The sequence below is a fragment of the Zootermopsis nevadensis genome, unplaced genomic scaffold (assembly GCF_977971745.1).
Source record: "Zootermopsis nevadensis isolate Lab colony 2312 unplaced genomic scaffold, Znev_1.0 Znev_ptg000023l, whole genome shotgun sequence".
In the NCBI taxonomy this organism is placed as follows: domain Eukaryota; kingdom Metazoa; phylum Arthropoda; class Insecta; order Blattodea; family Termopsidae; genus Zootermopsis; species Zootermopsis nevadensis.
In genome coordinates, this window is record NW_028259155.1 from 3,869,245 (window position 1) to 3,893,820 (window position 24,576).

The 24,576-nt window shown below is 37.2% G+C and overlaps 1 protein-coding gene across 12 annotated transcripts in view; it reads left to right on the top strand.

Annotated features, from left to right (window-relative positions):
* The window catches only part of NfI (Nuclear factor I), a 279,859-nt gene that overhangs the window by 114,214 nt on the left and 141,069 nt on the right, over positions 1-24,576 (top strand). Inside the window, exon 1 of one of the 12 annotated variants that reach the window (XM_022067100.2) lies at positions 23,463-23,619. The exons of the other annotated variants lie outside the window; for them this stretch is intronic. Coding sequence (XP_021922792.1) covers positions 23,539-23,619 — 81 coding nt within the window. The 5' untranslated portion in view covers positions 23,463-23,538. Of the gene's footprint in view, positions 1-23,462; positions 23,620-24,576 lie in introns of those variants that run through there. 12 annotated transcript variants of the gene reach the window in all.

Here is a 24,576-nt window from a genome sequence, read left to right on the forward strand (position 1 = left end):
CTACTGTCTGGTTTTATCACTTATTATACGTAGCCATTAAACTCGTTGCTGAAGTGAAAGTTAAAGTGTAGAAGGGGCAGCGTTTGTTCCAAGGGACGAAGCAGGCGGCTCGCAGACACATTTTGGGTTTCTCGTCGTGGCAGTCTGGCCCGAGTGTCTACGCCGAAACCACAGTTCTGCTGTTGAGCAGTGCCTTCCGACACAAATTAATTCCCGATTACCATAAATCGGAGTAAACCACAAAGCAAGTTGCCTGCAGGGAACAGCTCTGACTGTGGTAACCGCGTAAACAATAGACTAATCGTGTAATTGCTTAAGTCCGAGCGGATTCAACAAGGAGCCTTTACATTGGCTCTCTAGAAAATTAGATTCCAAAAAATTAACTGCGTTAATCCCGATAAAGTGGAGTTCTCCATCATTGGATGACAAAGGTAGACGCAGGGTATGAAATCACGTAAAAATTATTTCATTTTTGTAGTTAGAGGTATTGTAATAAATTTTTTAAAATTTTAGTTCTCTAGTTGATTTATAGTGTTAATAAAATTTTAAAAATACGAATAAAGGCGCCTCTGTTATAATACGTTTATGTGAGGCTTTCTAACTTCTGCAGGAAACATATATTACTGAGGTGTGGTGCCGTGTATTCTGGTAGAAGTTTACCGACGTTTCGGAGGCACTTCCTGCCTCCACCATTAAGGCGATGATCATATAAGTACTTATATTACCAGACAAATTACAACATTTTTTTCTAGAAATTGTAAAACAGAACTCCCAGTTTTGGCTTCAACAGTGTTTCGACAAGATATCGAACCACATTCAAAATTGTAATAGGCCCTAGATCGTAATCTAACGGCCTGCGTATTTCGGAACACGTCACGCTGGTCCTATTATATTGATAGACATCATTTTTCTGTATCTACTGATCTTAACTTGTCCTTCTCATGTAATAGGATACGTCTATCGACATGACTAAACTGCAAAATTATCTGTACTCATTAAAACAGCAATAGTACTGTGTCCGGTACATTTATCAACCAATAGTTGGTACAAGTTCTGACTTCACTTTCTGTCCATCATTAATGGGCTCAATTAATATTACTGACGGGTAGACGGGAAAGGAGTGTGAGAATTTGTTTGTTGTAAGGTTGGTATTACTTACTCAGTGACACTTTGGACGTGTTTTGTGCTTCAAATTACGTCCTCGCCCATAAGTTACATACAAAAGACGTTAAAACTAGGTGCTACACAAAAAGTCTCATATCTGCATTCCAAAACACGCAAATTCCATCACGGCTTTAATTGTTATTATTCATTGTTAATGTTCCCATAAATACGATTAGTTGTTCGTATATTGTAGATTCTTTTATAAGTGTGCTGAGATTTACAATGAGAATGCAATAGTACTCTACTTTTAATATACACCGTCTCTTCGAGTTCATCATCTGGATGTGTTTCTGCTGTTAATTTGTAGAAACACTGACATTCTCACAGATTATATTTCTCTCGCTTACATTTTTGACGTAAATACGTCTATATTTTAGGGCCAGTGTCATTCGGCAAAAATGTTACGAAAAAGTGTTACGAAAAAGGGAAACGAAAAAGTGTAACTTCATTGTTATTTTATCTGCTGAAGGCGATGGACGTTTCCAGCACTTAATATTACATTTGTTTTCTTTCCGTTTTCAAATTTTAATGTTGCTTATTACTTAACGAATAGAACGTGTATCAGGAATAGGTTGCGTCAATTTTCGATCAATCTGTAGAATCTTAATTTTTAATGGTGGTTCTGTTTTATTTTCAGGTAAGTGGCATGTGCTGTTCTTTCACGGTGTGCATTGGTAAGTGTACGACGCAGCTAATAGTTGCTCAGCTAGACAAGTAATTCCATGCGTTTTATGGAGCCCGAAGTTTCATTACTGTGCTTACAGAGCCTCTGTCCGGGGACAGGTTAATGTAATCTCGACCACGTATTCTGTATCCTTAAAATCCATTTTAGTATTTTATTAGATCCATGCCTACATTTCCCAAATGTTTTGTAACCTCCACGGTTTCTGACATTTTTCTTCCATCTATGCCTAGGTCTTCCAAATGTTCTCTCACCTCCAGGTTTTCTGACATTTTCCTTCCATCTATGCTTATGTCTCCCAAATGTCCTCTTGCCTGCAGGTTTTCCTCGTGATACTTTGTACGCATATCGCATCTTTGTACGTTAATTAATAAAAGTAACAGGCAAGGCCGTTTGCTTCTTGGCGTCACCTACTTTGCGGTTCGGACTTACGCTTTGACTGTCTGGAAACAACGAATGCTAACCGTCGGACTGTAACCTCCGGTGTTCATAACCTATTTCTCAAGATGCACTTTAATGTTTTCTGTCTGTTACTTACCGGTGTCGGTGATGATGATCAAACTGTTCTGACATATTTTTATTGTTTCTCAATACCTCCGACCTCATCGACATAATTTTTAATATGCTACGACCTTATTCTGTGTTCTTCCTCTCCGACATTCTTAAAAAAATCTTTCCGTCTTTTTGAACACTAAGCAATTGAAGAGTGTCATTGTGCAGACTCTCGAATGTCTGTGTGAGAAAACCATTCAGAAATCATGAAGTTATTAGTCTAAAGCAGTGGTATTCAAAATGGGGCACGTGAAATTTAAAAAAAATATATTATTTTATGATAAACACTGAATAATCAGTAATGTAATTTATTTAATTTATTTTAGATGTAGATTATATACTATGTATAACTTGAATTATACACCAACAACTTTGGGGGTACAAAGTTGAAGAGAAATTATATCTGGGGGTACGCGAAGACATCTTAGGGGGTACGTGAAATTTAAAAAAAATATATATATTATTTTATGATAAACACTGAATAATCAGTAATGTAATTTATTTAATTTATTTTAGATGTAGATTATATACTACGTATAACTTGAATTATACACCAACAAATTTGGGGGTACAAAGTTGAAGAGAATTATATCTGGGGGTACGCGAAGACATCTTAGGGGGTACGTGAAATTTAAAAAAAACATTATTTTATGATAAACACTGAATAATCAGTAATGTATTTTATTTAATTTATTTTAGATGTAGATTATATACTATGTATAACTTGAATTATACACCAACAACTTTGGGGGTACAAAATTGAAGCAAAATTATATCTGGGGGTACGCGAACAAAAAATGGTTGAATACCATTGGTCTAAAGGTTTTTGACGAAGGTTTGTCATTAAACTGATGCATATTCTTCGATGTTTTCCTTCGCTAGTTAATAATACGCTGTTTCGGAAGTTGATTTTGCTTTCGTCATCACGTGAAACATTTGGGACGATTAGATAAAGATTTTCTTTGTAGGTTGCGTAGTTTATTCTCATTACAGACTCAGAGACGGTGGAAAATAAAGAATAAGCAAGTGTAAGGTTTGTTTTCGAAGGGAACGTAATCGGTTTTATGATTCAGTATCTCGTTTTCATATTGTTCGGTTCGTGTGAGCTGTCAGTTTAATGAAATGCGTTCAGGTTTTGTGGTAACTTACGTTTTTGCGTGATGTTGTAACCGGCGTGACCTCTATGATGCGGACCCCCTACAGACAATCACGCTGTGCTGCCTAGTTCAGCTGACCTTGAAACGGCTGCATCTGACCTTTAAGCTACTTAATGAGTAGGTTTGTTTGTCAGTCCCGTGGTAATCAGACGCGTATTTTTAGTAGTGTGAATTGTGTACATAATAGACGCAATCAGTTACTCATTAACACTAATCTAGACGATTCGTTACACTGATTATTCGTTCATTTAGAAACTTTTTTTAAATTTCTGTGACGGAGAGAGGCGGGAATTTACCCAGACGCTCTCTGCGAGTGTAAGCCTGAACTAGATGGCTAACAACGCCTGACTGGCTGGAGCTACCTGTCGATGCATTGTATCTGTATTGCACTGTATGAAGTGAGACTGGACTACGAAAGTAAGACAGATGACTTTTTTATGTTTTACTTTTCGAAGTGTTAGCCTGGCTGACACGGCTAACATAACCTCCGTCGCATTCAGATGTCATTTCCATGACCATTAACATCCTTAACCTAAGATAGTATAATTGCGTCATATTGTGAATCAAATATTAAATTAATTATTCGGTTTTGTCCGTCTAATCACAATTATATTTAAAATTTACAAATAAGGTAATTAAAATATCATTTTATGTTCCACATCGAATAATCGATTTACATTTGGAACATTTTTACAACATGTTTCGGTTTCATCGAACCATCTTCAGGTGTAAAATTATATCAACAATCTTAAAACTCAATTACAATTTCTGTTGTGTAGCATCACCAAAAAGCTACACAACAGAAATTGTAATGTTCCAAATGTAAATCGATTATTCGATGTGGAACATAAAATGATATTTTAATTATCTTATTTGTAAATTTTAAATTTTAAATATAATTGTGATTAGACGGACAAAACCGAATAATTAATTTAATCCTTAACCTATTCGAAATTTGTGGTCATCTTTCCCTGGCATTTAACACTAACATCTGTGGAATAATACACCAGAATGAATAAACCCGATATTAATTTTACGTGGATTAAAGTTCAACTAATAACGTCTGTGCAGAATCGGTCCAAGGAATAGTCAGAGAGTTGAGTTCTAATTGATTTAACTGTGCTCTGTGGTCTTCGTACGTTACGTATGGCGGTAATTTACGCAAATTCTGAACGAAGCAGTCGTGGCCTATTTTATAGTGCCGTGACATTTTGAGACAGCTCCTGTCACATCTTTCGTTCTGTCCTTAGTGCCTTATAAATACAATCTGTCCTGTCTTGAAAATAATAATTGCAATTTAAAAGTATACGTACGTATACATACACGCGTATATCACGTTAACTCTTAAAGTATGAACCACGTGACACTACTGTTGCAATAACAAACCTCATGCATATTTCCTGTCCTAGCTGTGGTGTTGGAAATGTTATTTTACTCCAATAAAACGGTGTAGTCCTATGACCCAACAGTGATCCTCATGGGGACCGCCGTGGTATTCGAAATGGAGACGCGGCAAAAACATTCTGTATGAGAATTTGCGGCTTTAATTAGGCTAAATAAAATCCCATTGCTTAATTTTGTTTTGAGAATATTTTAAACTTGCGGGTTTTTGAATGGCTTATGCTCGCTGTCGATTAGAACATCAGTTAATCAGTCACCTGGTTAATTTCTTAATGTGTAATGAATCTGTTGGATAGTTAATTGTCTGATTTTACTGGAGTTGTGTAACTAGAGGATACATGATAATGAATGGTTTATAAAGATGTCAAAAATGGCGATCGTGGCCTATTTAAATACGTAATATCCAGGAATTCCCTTGGGGAGACTTGTAAGAAGCCGAATGGTTAATTAGCTCATGTGCCATACATTTTTGGTCAGCTTATTGGTTGGTCAGTTGATATATTAAGCAGAGAGGTGGGGTAACTGGCTTTGTTTTGTTCAATTTATTGCAGAATTTAGTTAGGAGATTTCTAAACGCACGTACGTCTGTCACTATTTTAATTTCTTTAATAATTATTTTATTTGTAAGCCCACCTGAAGATGGTCCATTTAGGACCGAAACATGTCGTGAAGTAGATTAATTAATTGGTGAAATCAAATAAAGACAGTTATAAGGACGGGTGTTTTGTGTCGTTGATTAAATATTAAATTTTTATTCTAGAGATCTGATCGCTATTGGTGTTACGAATTTGTGTGTGGGGCCTGTCTAAGGTATTTAGTATGGGATTCAGGCAAACGTGAAGAATCCGTGACTGTGACGTTGCTGAATGAGAATCATATTCGTAGCTGGACAGAATAGTGATCCTAAAAGACACGGCTTGTTTCCAGCATTTTTATGGCTGAAACATCTTTTCTGTCAGCCTCGGCTTCGCTCAGTGCACTCCGATCTCGAAAGCTTGTCAATTCTGATGCAGATGAAATTCCAGTGACCATTTGTAGACGTAACTGTTAATTGCTGGTAATTAGTGAAATCTGTTTATCTTTTGTACAAGAGATTCCAGTTTAAAAATGTAAGTTATAAGTTTAGTTTCTAAATTCTGGCTTGGTTTAACCAACGTGATGTCACTCACGAAGAAGTAATGTAGTTTTATTATACCGATATATGTTGGATATGTCCCAGTATCTGAAATGCTTTTGGTATAGACATTTCGGGAGTTGTGTCTAATCTCGTATTCATGTGGTTGGTTGTCATACTGTTAGGTTTCTTTTGTTAGACCACAAATTTTCTATTTGATTAAAGATTATTTGCGATATATTTGATCTAACCTTGGACCTTTCAAATACTACTCTGGTTTGATAATATTCTCGTATTGTAGTAGTAGACTAGACGGACGGACAGAAAAAATGGTAGCATGAACAAGATAAGAACCACCTCCCGAAACGTCACGTGTAATAAGTTCATATTTAGATGGCAACCAGTCAAATTAAGACAGTGCCCACAGTGAGACATGAATCCGCGTGTTTCGAGATTCTCACAGCGGTGAATATGAAGATGGCTGTCTTCTGGGTTATTGCGGTTGAGTGGTAGGGAAGGTTTTTGCAGACGTTTCAGAGGTATTTGCTGCGTCCATCATCAGGAGGAAGAAGAATTATTTATTTCAGTAACATTAACAAGTTGATATTTATAATGTTTAAGCAATGTTTTCTTTGCGGTACGAACTGAATAATTAAATATTAGACCAGTTTCGGCTTCAAGGGGTTAGCCAACCACAATTTTGCTGATATTCCTATAGAATCTATAATACACATCCATATAATTGCGAATAGTCAGTTATTCGAGTGAGATTTGAAGATTAAATTTACCGTCGGTGCGTTTGGTTGTAAATTGTTGAGGATTCGAACCAAGGACGTTCGGAATGGCGTTCATATCTCGCATGCAAAGAGCCGAACAGACTTCGAGACGATAATGGTATTTTGAGCAAGGCCATCTGACTGTTCTTGGTGGGCAACTTGCTCTAAATCAGTGCGTCGTGGAATAATTACTGTCGTACGTATTCATTTTCCATAATTGAAACGCCCTACCCGTAAATTTAATCTCTGGAATGGAAAACGGAATATTTATGCCCATCTGAATGCATTACTTATATGTTTCTGCAGACACGTTAGTAAATAATTGATCGTCGTGGTCCATTGCTAATTATAATGATAACCAACACCATGATGCATTACAACTTAAGAAGCTAATGGTTACTCAGCTGGTTAAGAAATGTCTACTCTTTTATGGAATCTGACGGTTCATTACCATATTCCTAACAGACCAGGTGAACCAAGTTTGTATCTCATTTCTTAAAATAAATTTCCATAGTCTTCAAAATGGTCTCTTCACTTCAGGTTTTTTTTGAGAATTTTTATACGTATTTATCGTTATTTCTCTTCTGTGCTCGTCAAATGCCCTGACTATTTAATAAATAAACAGATTTACGCACATAAATGTTAGGTTAGGTTAGATTTTAAATTAAAGTCCAGTGTTCGGTGTACCAGAATTCTAGATGTCCTTGGTTTGATCTTTGGCAATGGAACAGACTTCCGATGGGCTCTTTTAAGTTACCAGTACGTGATTCTGTCTCCACGGAGTGGACTTTTTTGAGAAACGGATATTTACTCAACTAGTCAACGGAATTCGTAGATTTTTGTAAAACTTAGGTTTCAATACCATGTTTATAGAAGCTTGCCACCGGAATTTATTTTGTGAAAGATGAAATTTGAAATCCGGTACCCCTCTAATACGAATGAGGAGTGCTAACCAATCGATCACGGCGTTACTAAAAAAAATTGATTGGTAATTCACGCCTTCTTTAAACGCTTCCGTTTTGTGTGTGGATGTAAAGTGAGGATTACGACATTTATCTATTCCCCAAAGATTTAACACTATAGAAACATAGACAGTCTCTTATTTTTAGAATCTCATGCAATTTAGCTGGCTTCATCATAATCATCGGCTCGGGAGAGGCTGAATACTAATGCATTTTTTGCCTAAAGCAAATGGCGAAGGAATCTTTAATATATTAACTTCCCACGAACATAAAAGTATTTTTTAAAACGATGATGATAATGGTATTAATAATGTAGTGTTTGATTCGTTATTGTCAGGAAACTAAATAGTGATGTAATTTCGCGTGGCGGCCATGTTCTTATTTTGAATTTTACAAAAAATGTCCGTAAACGAGTGTTGAATATGTTTGAAGACTTTTAAGATATTTCACTACGAAGCCTCTCCCCCTGAGTGTCTACTGTCCCGCGTGTAGTGGGACATTTTGAAGTATCTTCGTTTCTAGGGAGAAAGGATTATTAAGGACTCTGGGTTATATCGCCTTCATTTATGTATTGTAACTTAAATGTTCGTGAGGTATGATTTCTAAAATTAGCTCCGGCTCTCGTAAGTTTCTACTTGGGCTGACTGTTGAAATATAATTTATAACCTGTATTTGCTTTTAACTAAGTGCCACTCCCTGGACCTGCATAATTTCTCATTATGGCCACTTGGCAGCAAGGACGGCCGGTATTTCAGTGTCCTGTAATCGCACTTGTCAAGATTAGTCAGACGAACAGATGTGCCAAATATCATTATTAATAAACACAGAAATAATGTAATATTTGAGTACAACGCGTGTTGTTCCCTGAGGATGGAGACAGTAAAGACCTCTGAAACGTCGATTAATTTATTCGAGACTGCAACATCGCAGAAATCAGTAATCTTAAATGTTAGGGTGATTATGAAATCGAGGCTGATGGGATGAGTGTGACATGTCCAGCCGTGAGCTGGGCAGAGACATTTGCGTTTAACTTTATCGGTGAACGTGGTTATAAATCTGAATTTTAACAGGAATAATTTTGGAATTGGATTATTATTTGTTGTTGAATATATTTACGGGTCTAGCGGTTAGAACGCTGGCCTTGTAATCCTGGGGTCTCGGGTTCGATTCCCGGCGGTGCCCGAATTTATAACTTGTGTTGGGCAAGGCCAACAATTACTCCATTCACACACAGAAGAAGGCAATGGCAAACCACTTCTGGATCATCTGCCAAGAACGTATATGAACAGGTCCCAGTCCGAGAAAAGGATGGAAGGATCCTGTTCATATGGACCTATCGTCAGACAGAACACTAAATAATAATAAGATGAGGTGGTCTAGCGGTTAGAACACTGGCCTTGTAATCCTGGGGTCTCGGGTTCGATTCCCGGCGGTGCCCGAATTTATAACTTGTGTTGGGCAAGGCCAACAATTACTCCATTCACACACAGAAGAAGGCAATGACAAACCACTTCTGGATCATCTGCCAAGAACGTATATGAACAGGTCCCAGTCCGAGAAAAGGATGGAAGGATCCTGTTCATATGGACCTGTCGTAAGACAGAACACTAAATAAAATATTTACGGGGGAGAAAACACTTTGGTTGTGGGTGAAGGGAAGGGATTATTTTAAATTCATTAGTTTTATGTTGGATGGATTTGAGTGTTTATGTACAGACGAGACACGAAGCAGTGAAGGAATGGAATAATTTCGTAGGGTCAGATCGATTAATACAGAAGGATAAATCGACAGAACACGTAGCTTATGGTGGAAATAAGACACTCATAGAGTATTTTGGTAGGAAAACGTCGAGAAATGTCAACAACGTTCTTGGTCTAAGGGCAGATCTGAGTACAGTCATGTACATTCGGATTGCGTAGTGGGTTTTAAGTATTTGTTAACAGTTGATGGGTTTAACGTCTGCTCACGGGCTGTTGGTGGCAGCACCAGTGAGGAAACGTGTGGTATCTAGGCGCTGAAGACTCCTATTTTTAGAGGAAGTATCTCTTCACCTGCTTGTGGAAATCAAGCACTGTAGCTCAGGAACACTTGCACTTGTCAAGTCTGGAGCTGCGTTTTATATCAAGTGAATGGAAGCCATGCTTACGTCTTGATTTGGAAGGTTTCTCGGCCTACAAACATATTTTCATTGGCTCTCAAATTATAACACAATTTGTGAAAAATTTCTTATTTATTTACATTTGAATTAACAGTCTCGTGTTTACGAGTACAACGAACCCTGTGTTCCTTTGTTTATTTAATAAGTCATTGTACTAGATTTTATATGAAATACGTGTAGTAATTTCTGTGGTAAAATTTTGAGGTAGCATTTGCCCTGAAGTAATCGTACTGAGGAAGGCAGAGGAACTTTGTCAGCCGACTTATCCCAAAGGAGATTTGAAAATGTGACCTTCAGAATCTGAAGGAGCTATTAGTCACAGGCCACAGAGAATATCGATCTATGTAATAATCAGTTTTGAGCTTTATGGGATATTATAACCTTTGACATTGTGGTATTGTTCAGGGAGGCCTACTATATTTTATTTTTTATTTTTTAGTGTTCTGTCTGACGACAGGTCCATATGAACAGGATCCTTCCATCCTTTTCTCGGACTGGGACCTGTTCATATACGTTCTTGGCAGATGATCCAGAAGTGGTTTGCCATTGCCTTCTTCTGTGTGTGAATGGAGTAATTGTTGAGATGCCACGGAGGAAAACTCCTTGTTGCCTAGACCACGGCCTTGCCCAACACAAGTTATAAATCGAACCCGAGACCCCAGGATTACAAGGCCAGCGTTTTAACCGCTAGACCACCGTGGCTCCTGCCTACTATATATTGTCCTTTAATTAAGCAAGGAAGAAATTACGTTGATTTTATGTTACACGGCATTATTTAAATTTAAATTTTGTATTCTGCTTTGTGTAAATAACGCGTTGTACTTATCTGTAACTTATAGTGTGCATGTACTTCTATACGACAGAGTAAAACAGTTGTTAACGTTTTAACGCTTCGTAGCTTTCGTAATTAAGTGAGTAAAGATTTTTAATTTGTATACGCAGTTTTGTGACGATTTTCAATACAGATGTGTTCTTGAAACATTAGATTTCACGTCATTCTTGACGTGTTCGTTATAATACGTTTTAAGCACGGACGTTTTTGGAATGCTTTGAAGTAGTAGGTGTGTTCGGGAATGTCAGGGCGACAGTTACGCAGCTGTGAGGTCGCTGAGACGCACGCATTGAGCTGGTACGATGTATCCGCGGCGAATACTGATACCAAACGCTGGTCAGACCGTGGGAGTGCGACCGCTTGTCTGTACGGTGTCACGAAACGCGAGACCGCGTTGGGATGCGCCAACACTCCCTAAATTTTGCTGCAAGCCTCGTAGTGACGAATGGTTCATGTGGAATGTTAGTGTGTTTACCATAATGACCTTGCTTTTCGCCGCTGATAAAGTATGAAACTGTAGATTATGTGATTTTCCGGGTAAATAAGTCTTAATTTTGGGGACAGAGGTATAAGGTCTCTCCGTTAACTTTGGTTACAACCAACGAGTGTGTATTATGATATGGATTATACTTTAACAGATACATGTAAAATATTTTGTATCCATAAATTTACCTACAAAGGGGGAAAATAATTTTAGTTTCCTTGGTATTCGGTTATATGCAGGTCGTAAATACCTTATAAATATAAGGGGAAAATATTATTTACTAATAATAATTAAAGGAAGTACAGAGATACGGTTTTCCGTTCCAGGGCAGTGGAATCTGTAGGCATGTTAATCGCGTTATATCGTCTTCACTTACGGCGAGTGTAAGCCGAAACGATCTGGCTAACAACGCCTCGCGGGGTGACCTGAGTCAACGATACGTTTTATCTGATATGTACCCTTGTACGGCTTACCACTGAACCATGAAGGTAGGACAGAAGAAATTGGTTTTTCAAATTTGTCCCCCAGAATTTCGATTCTCACCCGAATTTCGTTATTTCTTTGGTTTTACATTCACATTTGTCATATATCGTGAAGAATATTTAATACGTCTGGATAGCTGGAGCATTATCACAGTTCCCTGTTGGGAATCGAACTGGGGAACTGTGAAGCTCTGGACTCAGATCAATTTATTCTTCTGTGGTTTAATTATTAATATGAAGACAGTGACCTTGACGTCTCCAGGACCTCGTGTCGTCCTAACAGCATTGCGCGTGGTCGCAGTAATACTTGGCTTCCAACGTAGGGCACTCCTGTGTCTGTTATCCGCCAGTGTTCGAGAGAAAGCATCTGTGAGCCTTAAAGTCATTAATACGTTTATAGTGTACTTAGTACACTTTTCACAGAAATATTATAAGATAAATCGACTCGTGTTGTTATTTAATATCGTTTTAGATAACCCCCCCCCCCCTCGAATGAGTTAGTTGTTTTATAATGCGGAAACAACTTTTGACCTCGTGGACATTATCACGAATTTCGTCCTCATCAGTTTTCTGTTCAAGTAGTTGTTCATTGAAATGGTACCATTGAGTCCATTTTGTATTCTCTTGGCGGTGCGCACACCTCGTTTGAATCCTGTCCTCTGCATATGTATAGAAGGAAGGTTAGAGCATGACCCGTACGAATGTTTAGCCTTCAGTTAATGTTGTTGGATTAATGGGGCAAAACATCTGCTACCTGTAACATTTCTCATGTAGACTGGTTTACGAGCCTTAAGGCGTGTCCATATAAAGTCCTCGTTGCATTTAACATACATTTGTAATTTATACGTCATTTATTTGAATCGAATATCTTAACTGCTATTTAAGCAAGGAAACTGCCAGGTTTAGAGGTCTACTTCTTCGTCAGGATAAATTTCCGTGATTTTTCAGCCAGTTGAAAATACACGCGTGATATAATTTTAATTATGAGTTTTCATGTTGTCTTAGGGAATATTTTTTTAATTAAGAATTTACGTTTCCGTCGTAATCTTGCCCATTTATGATAACTTACCAAATGCTTCATTCGACTTACTAGTATCTGTTACTCCACCAGGACTCCTATATTATTAATTTTAGGTTATTAATGACGATTAGTATGCAGTGCTACATTGTTTGTGTCTACAGACAATCTGTGTACTGCCTGCGTGTCTTGAGAAGTCCGCTTGGGCTACGTTACACTCTTTCATAAAACATGCGTCTACCCGGTAACACTAAGTGTACGCAATACACCGCATTACAGGAGACTTTATATTTATTTAGTGTTCTGTCTGACGACAGGTCCATATGAACAGGATCCTTCCATCCTTTTCTCGGACTGGGGCCTGTTCATATACGTTCTTGGCAGATGATCCAGAAGTGGTTTGCCATTGCCTTCTTCTGTGTGTGAATGGAGTAATTGTTGGGATGCCACGGAGGAAAACTCCGTGTTGCCTAGACCACGGCCTTGCCCAACACAAGTTATAAATTCGGGCACCGCCGGGAATCGAACCCGGGACCCCACGATTACAAGGCCAGCGTTCTAACCGCTATACCACCGTGGAGGACAATGTTTTTGGAATAGGTATACGCGGAGTGCGCATGCGCCCCTCATACGTCTCTGCGGACTTTCTATGGCGCTTGAACAGTATTAGCAAAATCAGACGAGAGAATTCGCTCAGTTGCCACGTCAGATATGAAAACGAGATCAACTTTAATATATAATATAACTTAGGCTTTGTGTTGCCGTTTTGAAAATAACGACTGTAATGTTATTTATTCAACTTCAGCCGCGAAAACGTATTAATAAGATCAAAATTGATTCCAAGGGCGTAGCTATATTAAAATCCGACAATTAACTGGCTTATTCATTCTACTTACAGATTGCCTTGAAAGTTGGTCAGCAAATTCCAAGATTTTATAGAACACAAATGTTTGTATGATCGGTATTAGACCATTTTCTGAGAAATTTTTTGTGTTCAGTCCAAATCTTCACACGTTATTACGAAAGATACGTTTAAATACAATCCTTCAATCTACAGGATGTACCGAAGTTATGTAATGGTTGTGTGTATTACATATTTTTGGAAAATTATGTATATTTGTCTTCTAACTGTTGTGTGTGCTAAATTTTAAGTCCGATAGTACTTATATTTATGTGTTACGTGTGATTCTCACAGTGCACGATTTATTACGTAACATCGTTAAACAGTTGATGTTTGTAATGGTGAAATGTTTTCGGATTCGAAAGGCTAAAGTACCTTAAATATAGACCACTTAAGTGATTAAAATTTTTGGGGATGTTCAACATACAAGGATTTGTTCGTACCAGACATTGCAGAAACGTCTATAATTTTAAAGTGTCTTTAAATAACGATAATAATAGGATATTTTAAATATCTTTTAACGCTAGTAAATTGTTTCAGGTTATGTTTTATGGTTTATAAATTACCCGTTTGATGGACTGAACAAATATGCAAAAGTTAGCGATTTAGTAAGAAAATAGGACAAAAAGAGACGCTGTTTTCTCTAAAGTTTTTCTTAGATTTATACCCGTATTCAAGCAGTAAAGACGGGACTTTCAGACGAAGTTATGCATTGAGCTGTTTGGAGTAGCTACCAGCAAATTCATTACACAAATTATTAATTAAAAAAGAAGCTAAGTGTTTTTGGGAGGGAATGGATTTGGGAGGAGCTGTTGGAAAATACTTTAGATTTGGATTCAAGGAAAACACAGGGAAGGAAAAGTGGAAAACAGACAGTAAGAATACAAGGAAACTCGACTCGTATATCCACTGCTACTTGAAATGTAATGGTTTTACGTACTCAACCAATAAATCCACTGCTCTAATGTTCTATCGGGATTAAGACTTTTTTCTTAAATTTATTTTTCGTTAAATACGCGCTCCTGCTGTCCGTAACGCTCGAAAATGCAGGAGGGGTGGGGATCGGGTAGCAAGACATGTTGTAATCTCAAGCTCCGTAATGTAAATGTAAATTGTGGGTGTCTTCATTAGCTTGGCTGTAAGTCGCTTCAGTCCCACTGAACAAACTGTAAGCCGCTGTTCAAGAAGCTAACTGCGCTTGTAGGCATCATTAGTATTCCGTTCACCCGTTATTTCGAAATTAAAATTCATATTATACGTTATAAGGATTGTTTACGCAGCGAAGCACGAAATTTTTGTAGAATATCGTATCTGTCCGTCTGTATTTCAGAACCTAAACGCATCGACGGATACTGATAAAATTATGTGTAGTTCTTAAATGATACTCGTGTCAAAATGATATTCCTGTCTGAAGGTAATTAAAATGAGGACTTACTCAGTTAGTTTAGTTGTTAGAAAAAATGTTTTGAGATTAGGACGTATTAAATTGAGACATCAGTGGGCCTAATCCTTGATAAATTGAGGAAAATGCTGTTCTTAATTGCTTTTAACAGTAGCGTAGGTAGGGCGGATTACAGAGCAAGTTCAAGGACGTTCAACTACTGTATGGGAAATCCAGCTAACAGCATTCCTGTATTGATTATTTTTCTTACAGTTAACAGACGATCTGCAGGTATCTGTTCTTAATGTTTAGTATCTGAACTGATTTTTTTTTAATGCAAAAATATGCTGTGAACGTTTGTGAAGTCTCTACACAGTTTAATACAGTACAATTTGATCCTGAATATGGCTGTATTCTGGGTTGTAGCGCCGTGTAGTCTGGTAGAAGTTTACATACGTTTCAGAGGTCCTTGCTGCCTCCATCATCAGGTCTCATCTCATTTATAACAGAGTAGGTGGGGTACCAGTCACAGTTTAGAATATCGTTCGTGTTTTCGATAATCGTAACATAATTTTTATACATTTTGATATATATAAATTATGTTCAATTGGCACGAACAATTAATTTTAACAACTTTTGAAGTTTACTACAACGTTCTTGAGGGGCTTTCTGGTGTGAATGACTCCGAAATAGTCCCAACTGTCCCCCCCCACGAATAAAAGTAATTGTCCACTCCTCTTGTAGACGAACCCCCGATGGACAGGACGCTGCTTCGATCCCAGGGACGGTCTGTTTGTTGTAAAGGAGCGAGTGATGTCCTGGTGTTCTGCCTCGGCATTGTAAATAATTAAAATAGCTCTCATTTAGATTCAGTAGCTGTGAGAATTGTTTTTAATCAGTAAATTTAAAGGGGCATGCATTGTGTGCGTTGAAAATTTGGTTTGTGGTATTCTGGGTTGTGACGACATATAGTCTTTTATAGGTTGTTTGCATCTTCAGGGTGGAAGTGACGACTATGTGATATGTTCCTCCAAAACTGTGGTAAAGTTACACGGCGTTATAAGCCCAGAACACGACAATCCATGGGCGTCTGCCTTCATGTAGGTTTTAGTTCCTACGTAATTTCAGTCTATTTAAGTGTTCGTCTATTTATAGTAGAAACTTTTCAAACTATATTTATTTTGTACAGTCTATACACAAACGTTTGAAGTTTATTGGTGTTGTAAAAAATATATAATATTAAAACATTTTGTTGTGTAATATATTATATTAGCGCTCTTAATCGTAAATACGATTTTACACAACAAAATGTTTTAATATTATATAATTTTTACAACACCAATAAACTTCTAACGTTTGTGTATAGACTGTACAAAATAAATATATTTAATCAAACACAAACATGACACATATAAGATACAAATTTTCAAACTATGTTTTCTGTGATTAATTATCATTGCTGGGTTACTCGCAAATTTAGTGTTTGTTATGTTCCAACATTCAGTTCAAGAACACCTCATAAAAATTTTTCACACAAAACTATTTCACTATGTTATACATCAATCCATCCACGCCTTTTCATTATATATTTGAAACTCGCTAAAAATATGTAACGAAACGAGAGATCATCCTTATTGGGTTAGACATTTTAATATCTGGATGTCTGTTTATTTCGCCACTGATGTCTGACAGCCGAAATGGAACCTCGGCCCTTCTGTAGTCTGCATTAATGTGTGACGTATTTCCTTTCTATGGTCTCATCGTATTGATTTACTTTTTATGACGAATACTTTTAAATATTTTATTTGGAAGAGACGAGATTAATTGTGATAATGATTCAGCAAATACTGTTCAAGGAGCCATTGGGAAATTTACCGCGGAAATTAGCATTAGAAATGTTTTTATTTAAATGTCTCAGGACGCTGTAATAGAATGAACTGGATACCATTTATGTATCACTCGTACCTTTCATCACGCTCCGGGCCAGTTTTTATCTACAGCTGTGGTCTAAACCCTATTAGTAAGAAAGACAGACTGTCTTAAAATGTGTCCTTGTTTTTTGTTTTTGTTTTGTTAAATGGGTCCAGCGGTGTTAAACATGTTGATGAATCTCTTACGTTAATTGACGGTTAAACTTATATTCAATCAACGGAATTACGCCCACTGAGACATTTGTGTTACTATTTCAAATTGAATACGTCGATTGTATTGAATGATTTAGATCGTGGAGAAATCGTTTTCAGATTATTCTAGACGCTTCGGATAATATTAAAATAGAGTACTGGATCAAAAATCGAGATTTTTATTGATTTTATGAATGTTTCTGAATTATAAACTGAAATAATATTAGATTCTTAAGGTCTGTTTGTCCTTGCAGCTTGTATCAGGTAATGTTGTAAATGGTTACAAAAACATATGACAGACGAAACCATCTTTCCGGACTGCGTTTATCTTATACGAGTCGTAACAATACGAAAGCAATTGATGGCCGATGCGTCTATATTATCAGAAGGAAGGGACTAAAGAAATGAGACGAAAATAGGACTACATTTCCCATATCCTGTGTTTTCATCAACCATTTCTCTCTCCCCCCCCCCCCCCCCCCCCCACCCATCCTAAACCCATGCGTTGTCTAGCTTGGTCAGCGTTTTCCAAGATCAAAACCTCTCTGTGGAATGAAGTGGTTAAGTTTGTGTGGCCCCATGCTGGCGGGTTGATAAGCAGGGGTGATCAAATTGCCGCTAATAGGCAGAAATCCACGATATTTAAAAGTTGTAGTGCGCATAACTTTTTTTATAATCAGTTTTAAGATCGTTACTGTTCGTGTAATCGATACAAGTTCCCATGTGGGACATTCGCATTTATCACAAATCATTACTGTGATATGAAACTGATATGGGAGACCAAGAATGCTTAGAGAATAATAGTGGGGAAACTCGGAGGATAATCTCAGGCGGGATCTATGGGAGATAGGAGTTGAAGGAGACTGGATTTTGTTGGCCCAGGACAGGGTCCGGTGGAGGGCTTTGGTTAGTTCGGTGATGAACCTTCGGGTTCTGTAAGCCATCTGGTTGGTTGGGTCCACTATTTGGGAAGCCTGAGGGGAAGAGACCTCTGGGGAGACCTAGACGTAGATGGGAGGATAATCTCAGGCGGATTCTATGGGAGATAGGAGTTGAAGGAGATTGGATTTTGTTGGCCCAGGACAGGGTCCGGTGGAGGGCTTTGGTTAATTCGGTGATGAACCTTCGGGTTCTGTAAGCCATCTGGTTGGTTGGGTCCACTGTTTGGGAAGCCTGAGGTGAAAAGACCTCTGGGGAGACCTAGACGTAGATGGGAGGATAATCTCAGGCGGATTCTATGGGAGATAGGAGTTGAAGGAGATTGGATTTTGTTGGCCCAGGACAGGGTCCGGTGGAGGGCTTTGGTTAGTTCGGTGATGAACCTTCGGGTTCGGTAAGGCATCTAGTTAGTTAGTTAGTGGGGAAACTCGTTAAACGTCCTCTTATACACCGAGAGAGTGAAGTGTTTGAATATCGTTGCAGGGTAGGTCCTAATTTCGAATCTCGGCCCGGAGACTGAATATCTTGTGGTTTTCTTTAGTCTCTCCACGAAAATGTTGGGATGGTATTTTAAATTAGGCCACGTAACTTGCAATTATTTGTTATTCAATAATCATTATGTCTTTCGATTCAGTATAGTCTCTGATGTTGATGGTGTCGTTAAATAAACAATAAATATGCCGTTTTCGTCTGTATAATTTTGTGAACACTTTTTTAAAATTACGTTTGACTTAAATTCTTTTCTCGGTGTAAGAAGTCATAAATTGGAGTTATACAAACCGATTGCAAAATTATTGTTTTGTGATCAACACATTATTTTGAATATTAGTTTTATTGACAACTCCATGAAATATTTATATATATATATATATATATATATTAATATATTCATAAGTATTTAAATTTATTTTATTTTCTCGGGATATTTAAAAGAAAATTACTCACTTACTCTTGACTGCGTTGCAGATTTTATATTCAATTATGTTATGATGTACAAATTTATTTTTACCTATCATAATTTCTAGATCAGTGTCTTTGATAGACTTGAAACTAATTTTTGCGTTGTGATGCGTGACATTGTCTATTCGATCACCCACCAAACCACATTATCAGCACACAGAATTACTTTAATTACATCCTAATTTTACGATACTTATAAAATCTTGGTGGCTCAAATTCTGTGGCATTTGTCATGCAAACAATTATTTAACGTCCTCGCTAGCTGATTTTCTGGTGCCCACATGAGGAGGCAAGTACAGTTTGTATGCATTCGGGGCTCGGCCGTTCCAAGGTGGGGCCCATCGCGTGTCCGGAATGCATTGAATCTCGTTGAGAAGTCCGTACACACGCGGACTATGCGCCTTTTACATTTTAACTACTGTTACCAGGATGTTGTAGGATGTCAGTTTTTAATTGGATGTTGTAAGTTACACATGCGGAATTTTTTTGAAAATGAGGGGATATTTTTTGGGTCACGTGCCACGAACAGAAACCCTGGAAAGGTTTTTCAGCGTCATGAATTTTAGTGTTACAAGAATTAATTTTTGTTTGTATTGTTGTATGAATTAAGATCAGGACAGAAGTTGACCGCCTTAAACCTCTAAAACTAGAACACATTTGCATTTTGCGCCAAACGACGACATCTGTTTACAACAAGCATCTACGTACTTAGGAACGCGTAGTTCGAGGTAACGTACACATCGGGGTTTACGTATTTATTTCGCAGATAGCGAACGTGACATCTGGGTATATGGTTAGACTAAAAGCACGCTTAAGATGTGATATCATTGTGACGGTGTTGACACCATTACGACTTATTAGGGATTCTGTTAGTGAAACCAAGGTCTTACTTTGAAGTCTGACATTTCGATTCTGCTGCCAAAAAAAATTTAAAGATATACGAGGTCTAGATCTATAAAGTAAAAGGTCGGGCGATTTCTGTTTTCAGATATAAGTTCTTTAGAAATTTTGTTTAGTATCGTATTGTACGCAAACAGGCATATGACAATTAACGTTAATTAATGTATAATAAAGTAGCCGGAAATGTACAAACAGACGTACGCTTATCTGCAGTTTCTAAAATAATGTTTTTTACAGGTAAATTAAAACTTTTGGAGTTGGTAGGCCTGATTCACTACTACAGTTACCACACATAACATAAGTTAACAGCACCTTTTCCTAAGTAAATAAGTATACACAAACCAAATTTCATCAGTTTTAAGAAGTTTTTAAGGGATAAGCCATGTTGTGTGCTTAACGTTAGGTTGATAGTCGGTTTTCTCAAAAAATTTTGATTATAATTTAGATAAGATAGTGTAATTGCGTCATATTGTGAATATTATAACAATTATTTATTTTAATTGAGTTTTAAGCTCTTAGATATATTTTACACCTGATGATAGTTTTATAAAAACTGAAACATGTTGTGTAAATGTTCCGAAATGTAAATCGATCAATCGATACGGAACATGAATGATATTTTATTATCTTAATTATAAGAAATTTTAAATATTGTGATCAGACGGATTAAAATAAATAATTGTTATAATTTCGATGTTTATAAAAATTCCGCTACATGTTTCGACCACAACTGGTCTTCTTATGATAGTTCTGTTTAAATATCCTGTTGCTGACTTACGCACGTTATTTGGAATGTGTCTTAAGCAGGTTGCGTATTTCAGTAGGCTGGACAGTACAGGTGAAGTTCCTGGTGGAACGTTATAGTTATTGGAGGTTTTATTAGGATTTCAAAAACGTGTTTCTTGTTATTTGGGAGGACTTAAAGAGAACCTCCTGAAGATGGCAGACTGCGGTAGTAACAAATACAGACGAGGTTATGGTGACCCTTCTTGTGGGAGTCTGATTTCGGTAGTAGTTTGTGAAACTGCCTGTAGGGGCTACTGACATTGAAATTATTGATTTATTCATTATATTTAAAAAAAGTTTCTCTGTTAACTTACGTCTGTTAAGAACTGTAGTCATAATAGACCTAATTAGTTTTTTAATTGTGTTCTTAACGGTACAGATATTAATAATAAAATAATTCTTTGGTTGCTTGTTTAATAATTACGTAGTACATACAGTCGCTTCAACTTACTTCCTTTGTTAACCTTTCGTGTTTTGTTCCATTAAAGTGAACGCTGTCCAATGCAACTTTGTCAGGAAACCGACGGTATATCTCACGTTCGAACGCGTGAGGACCTCAACAAATAAGAAGATATTTCAGTGTTTTATTGTTTCCTTGTGCTGTCAGTTTAATTTGAAACAAGTGATTTCTTTTAAACACGACGTCTAAGATCTTCCTGCACATTTGTAAGTTAAAAATTGTCAAGTTTAAAAACTAAGATTCGCAGATGATAGAAAAAGATTCTTTTAGTAACAGTTATTCGGTGTAATTGGCTATTTACATGTTGGTATCCAGTCTACTGACCACTATGGTTTTTATTGGAGTGTGTAATTTCGTAAGTAACAGAATCTGGTCTGGCAACTTAATAAAACTGCCTCGATGCTGCAAAATATACCAAGAAATCCCCATTTGTGTCTGAAAACAGATACGAAGATTAATGGCGTCTCTCTCTTCTGAAAATTGTAATTACACTTTAATAAATATTGCATTCCCAAGTTTTGAACATTGACGCCACTCGACGCTTTTGGTAGTGACGAACTTGGTCTTGCATAACATTTAACAAGGATACGTAAAATTTGGTAACACTTCGTCTCGTCATAAACTGATAAAATGATTTTTCTAAGACGCTTAAAATTAATTTAGGAATTAATAAAATTACAACACGTTGGCATACGAACGTCAGTATCTGGGTTGAAGATGTTTCATTACCACTCATCTTTGCTTTTAGTCATTATGTTTCTTGAGTTGTGACAGATTAATTATCTACCGAAAAATTTATAGATAATCAGAGACTTAAACTTACCTGTATAATCGTCGCGAACTCTGATGAACTGCGTCGGGATTTGAAACAGAAACTTATCAATTGAGTTTCCGCCTGATAAAATTAATCTCACGAGTGACGCTCATTCCAGACGTAATTCTGTATGGATGTGTGTGTGACGCATGGAATTTGTACGCAATGAATAAAAAATTTAGTGCCACAAGTCACAAAAAGGTCATTGTTCCCTGTAAGTCCAATCTTTTTGAACAGCTATATACTGTCTGAGCGGAGAATTGACTCGAACTTGTACCTGTGATGTCTTGTTGAATACTGTCCTAAAAACATTGACCCTTACTTAAAACATTTCCACTCCTATTGTGATTTGCGCGATGTTTTATGTTATGGAGGTGTTACGAGTGACCCAAACTAATACACTAAATTCTATATAAAGTCTAAATTACTAAATGACCCGAAAATTAATGTAAAAGTGTCTTGGCCAAAGTTTCTGTACCGAGTATTAGATGGGTACTTCTGTTTGGAATGGTTTAAAAGTTACAAAAATTTACATATATGACGCACGGAAATGACACTTCCATCGTAGCCAAAATAAAAAGATTTATGATGGACAAAAAGTTAGCTCATGTGGTTTGCCCAAAAAAATCGAACTGCCAGGCCATTGACGTCGATATATGAGTCATATCGATTCAGCGATCACTCGATTACTTCGACGTGATGGTCCTGGTGTGTTGTTACGTTTTCAAAAGCCACTGTTCTTGGTTAAAAATTAAAGTACAGATTGCTCGATGTTGATCAAATTTGGCAGAATCTTACTTTACGTTATATCTTCATGCTTAACTAAGCGAGATTTGAATTTCTCACGGCGGTGAATATGATTTTAAGGTAAATGCAGTACCTAGACGAAATTACTGTGGATTTTGACGTAATCAATGAACAGTTACTGAAGAAAATTTTGTTGTACAATGGGATACTACCTTAGATATTTATAGAGTTTAAAAGGAAGCCTATTATTGTGAGAGAGTGAAGTTTTACGTAATATTTTTTTTTATTGAATTTAGTTTTTGTCATAAAACCAGCTGGAATAATGATAGACTAATAGTTCTTGCGAAATTGAATGATTTGAAAGAAAGCTGGTGTTTTGTTTCGGAGTCTTTCGTGAACTGCATTGGACCTTAGAAGCCAATGCACTTCATCTTATTAACTGCATTAACCACAACAAAAACTTTCACGCGAATGTCTGATAATGTGTGACATTTCATCCCGAGATTTGTGTGGAATGGGTTGGGTCTTCTGAGGGTGTGGTGGGGTGGGGGGGGGGCACAGCAAAGCACGTGGTAAGGCTATAAAGGGGTGTGTTCCCAAACTCAGCCAGCTCGCAGGCCCCTCCTTCCGTCACCCCTCAATGGGATGGCATAGTTCCCCCGCTCGTAGCCTTGCCAGTTCTTGGTTTGCCTGGCAACAGTCAGCATCGGGCAGCCAGCTGATGTTGCGGAGTGTTGAGGGAACATGTTCATCCCAGACACGCTGAGGAGCTGTATGGTGGAGCCCGACGTTTCGACTTACCTTCAGGCGCCGTCTTCAGGCCAGGTGTGACGATAATTATGTGGATTGTGAATTGTGGACTGGGAATAACCATGGAAAATATTTCGCTTCGTTGTGTTTATTTTTGTTTTGTTTTGAACGACGATTTTGGGGTTTGTAGGAGTTATTTTTTTGCGAAATTTTAAAGTCTTGAGGAATTTGACAAAGAAACTGTTAACCCCGTCTTTCCAAAATAAAAATACGACGTCATAATTGTTTAATTTTTGCTAGGAGCTTCGGGAATTGTCTGTTAAATTTGCGGAGCTTCGTACCTGTTAAGAGCCTGACCTAATACGAGGCAGATGTGTGTTCGTGAGAAGGAAATGTGTTAGTCTGTTTGTTGTAAGGAGCGAAATGTTTGTTTCCTTTTGGGAAATAATGACGAGGGAGAGGTGGAGAGTTTGGCATCGAGACGTGACTGGCTGTCCGCTTTGGAGGCGTGGTTACGGCGACTTGACACGTGTTAACGTCTTTCTAAATATTACGTTGTCATCTCTGTTTTATCGCCATATGTTATTTATAATTCTCAAATTAACAAGACTTTTCTTGAACGCTGAGAATCAGAGAAAGAATATATAGGGCATGATTCCTTGGCTACACTAAAATCATGAAGCATGGAACCTTGATACAGTTTTGTACTTCGTAACCGTTTGGAATAACCATTTATTTTAAACGTAAAATATTGAGATGATAAAGTTGCGTCATATTGTGATAAATATATATTCGTTTAAATCTTGTCAGTCTAATCACAATAAAATTCCTATTAGATATTAAAATATTACCATAATTAACATTTAAATATTTAAAATATATTAAATGATATTCTCTATCGAAATGTTCGATTTACATTAGAACATCACTTTTTACACGACATGTTTCAGTTCTAAAAGAACCATCTTCAGGTGTATAAAATTATATAAACTTAAATATAATTTCTTAAATGCAACTTTTAGTCAGATGTTT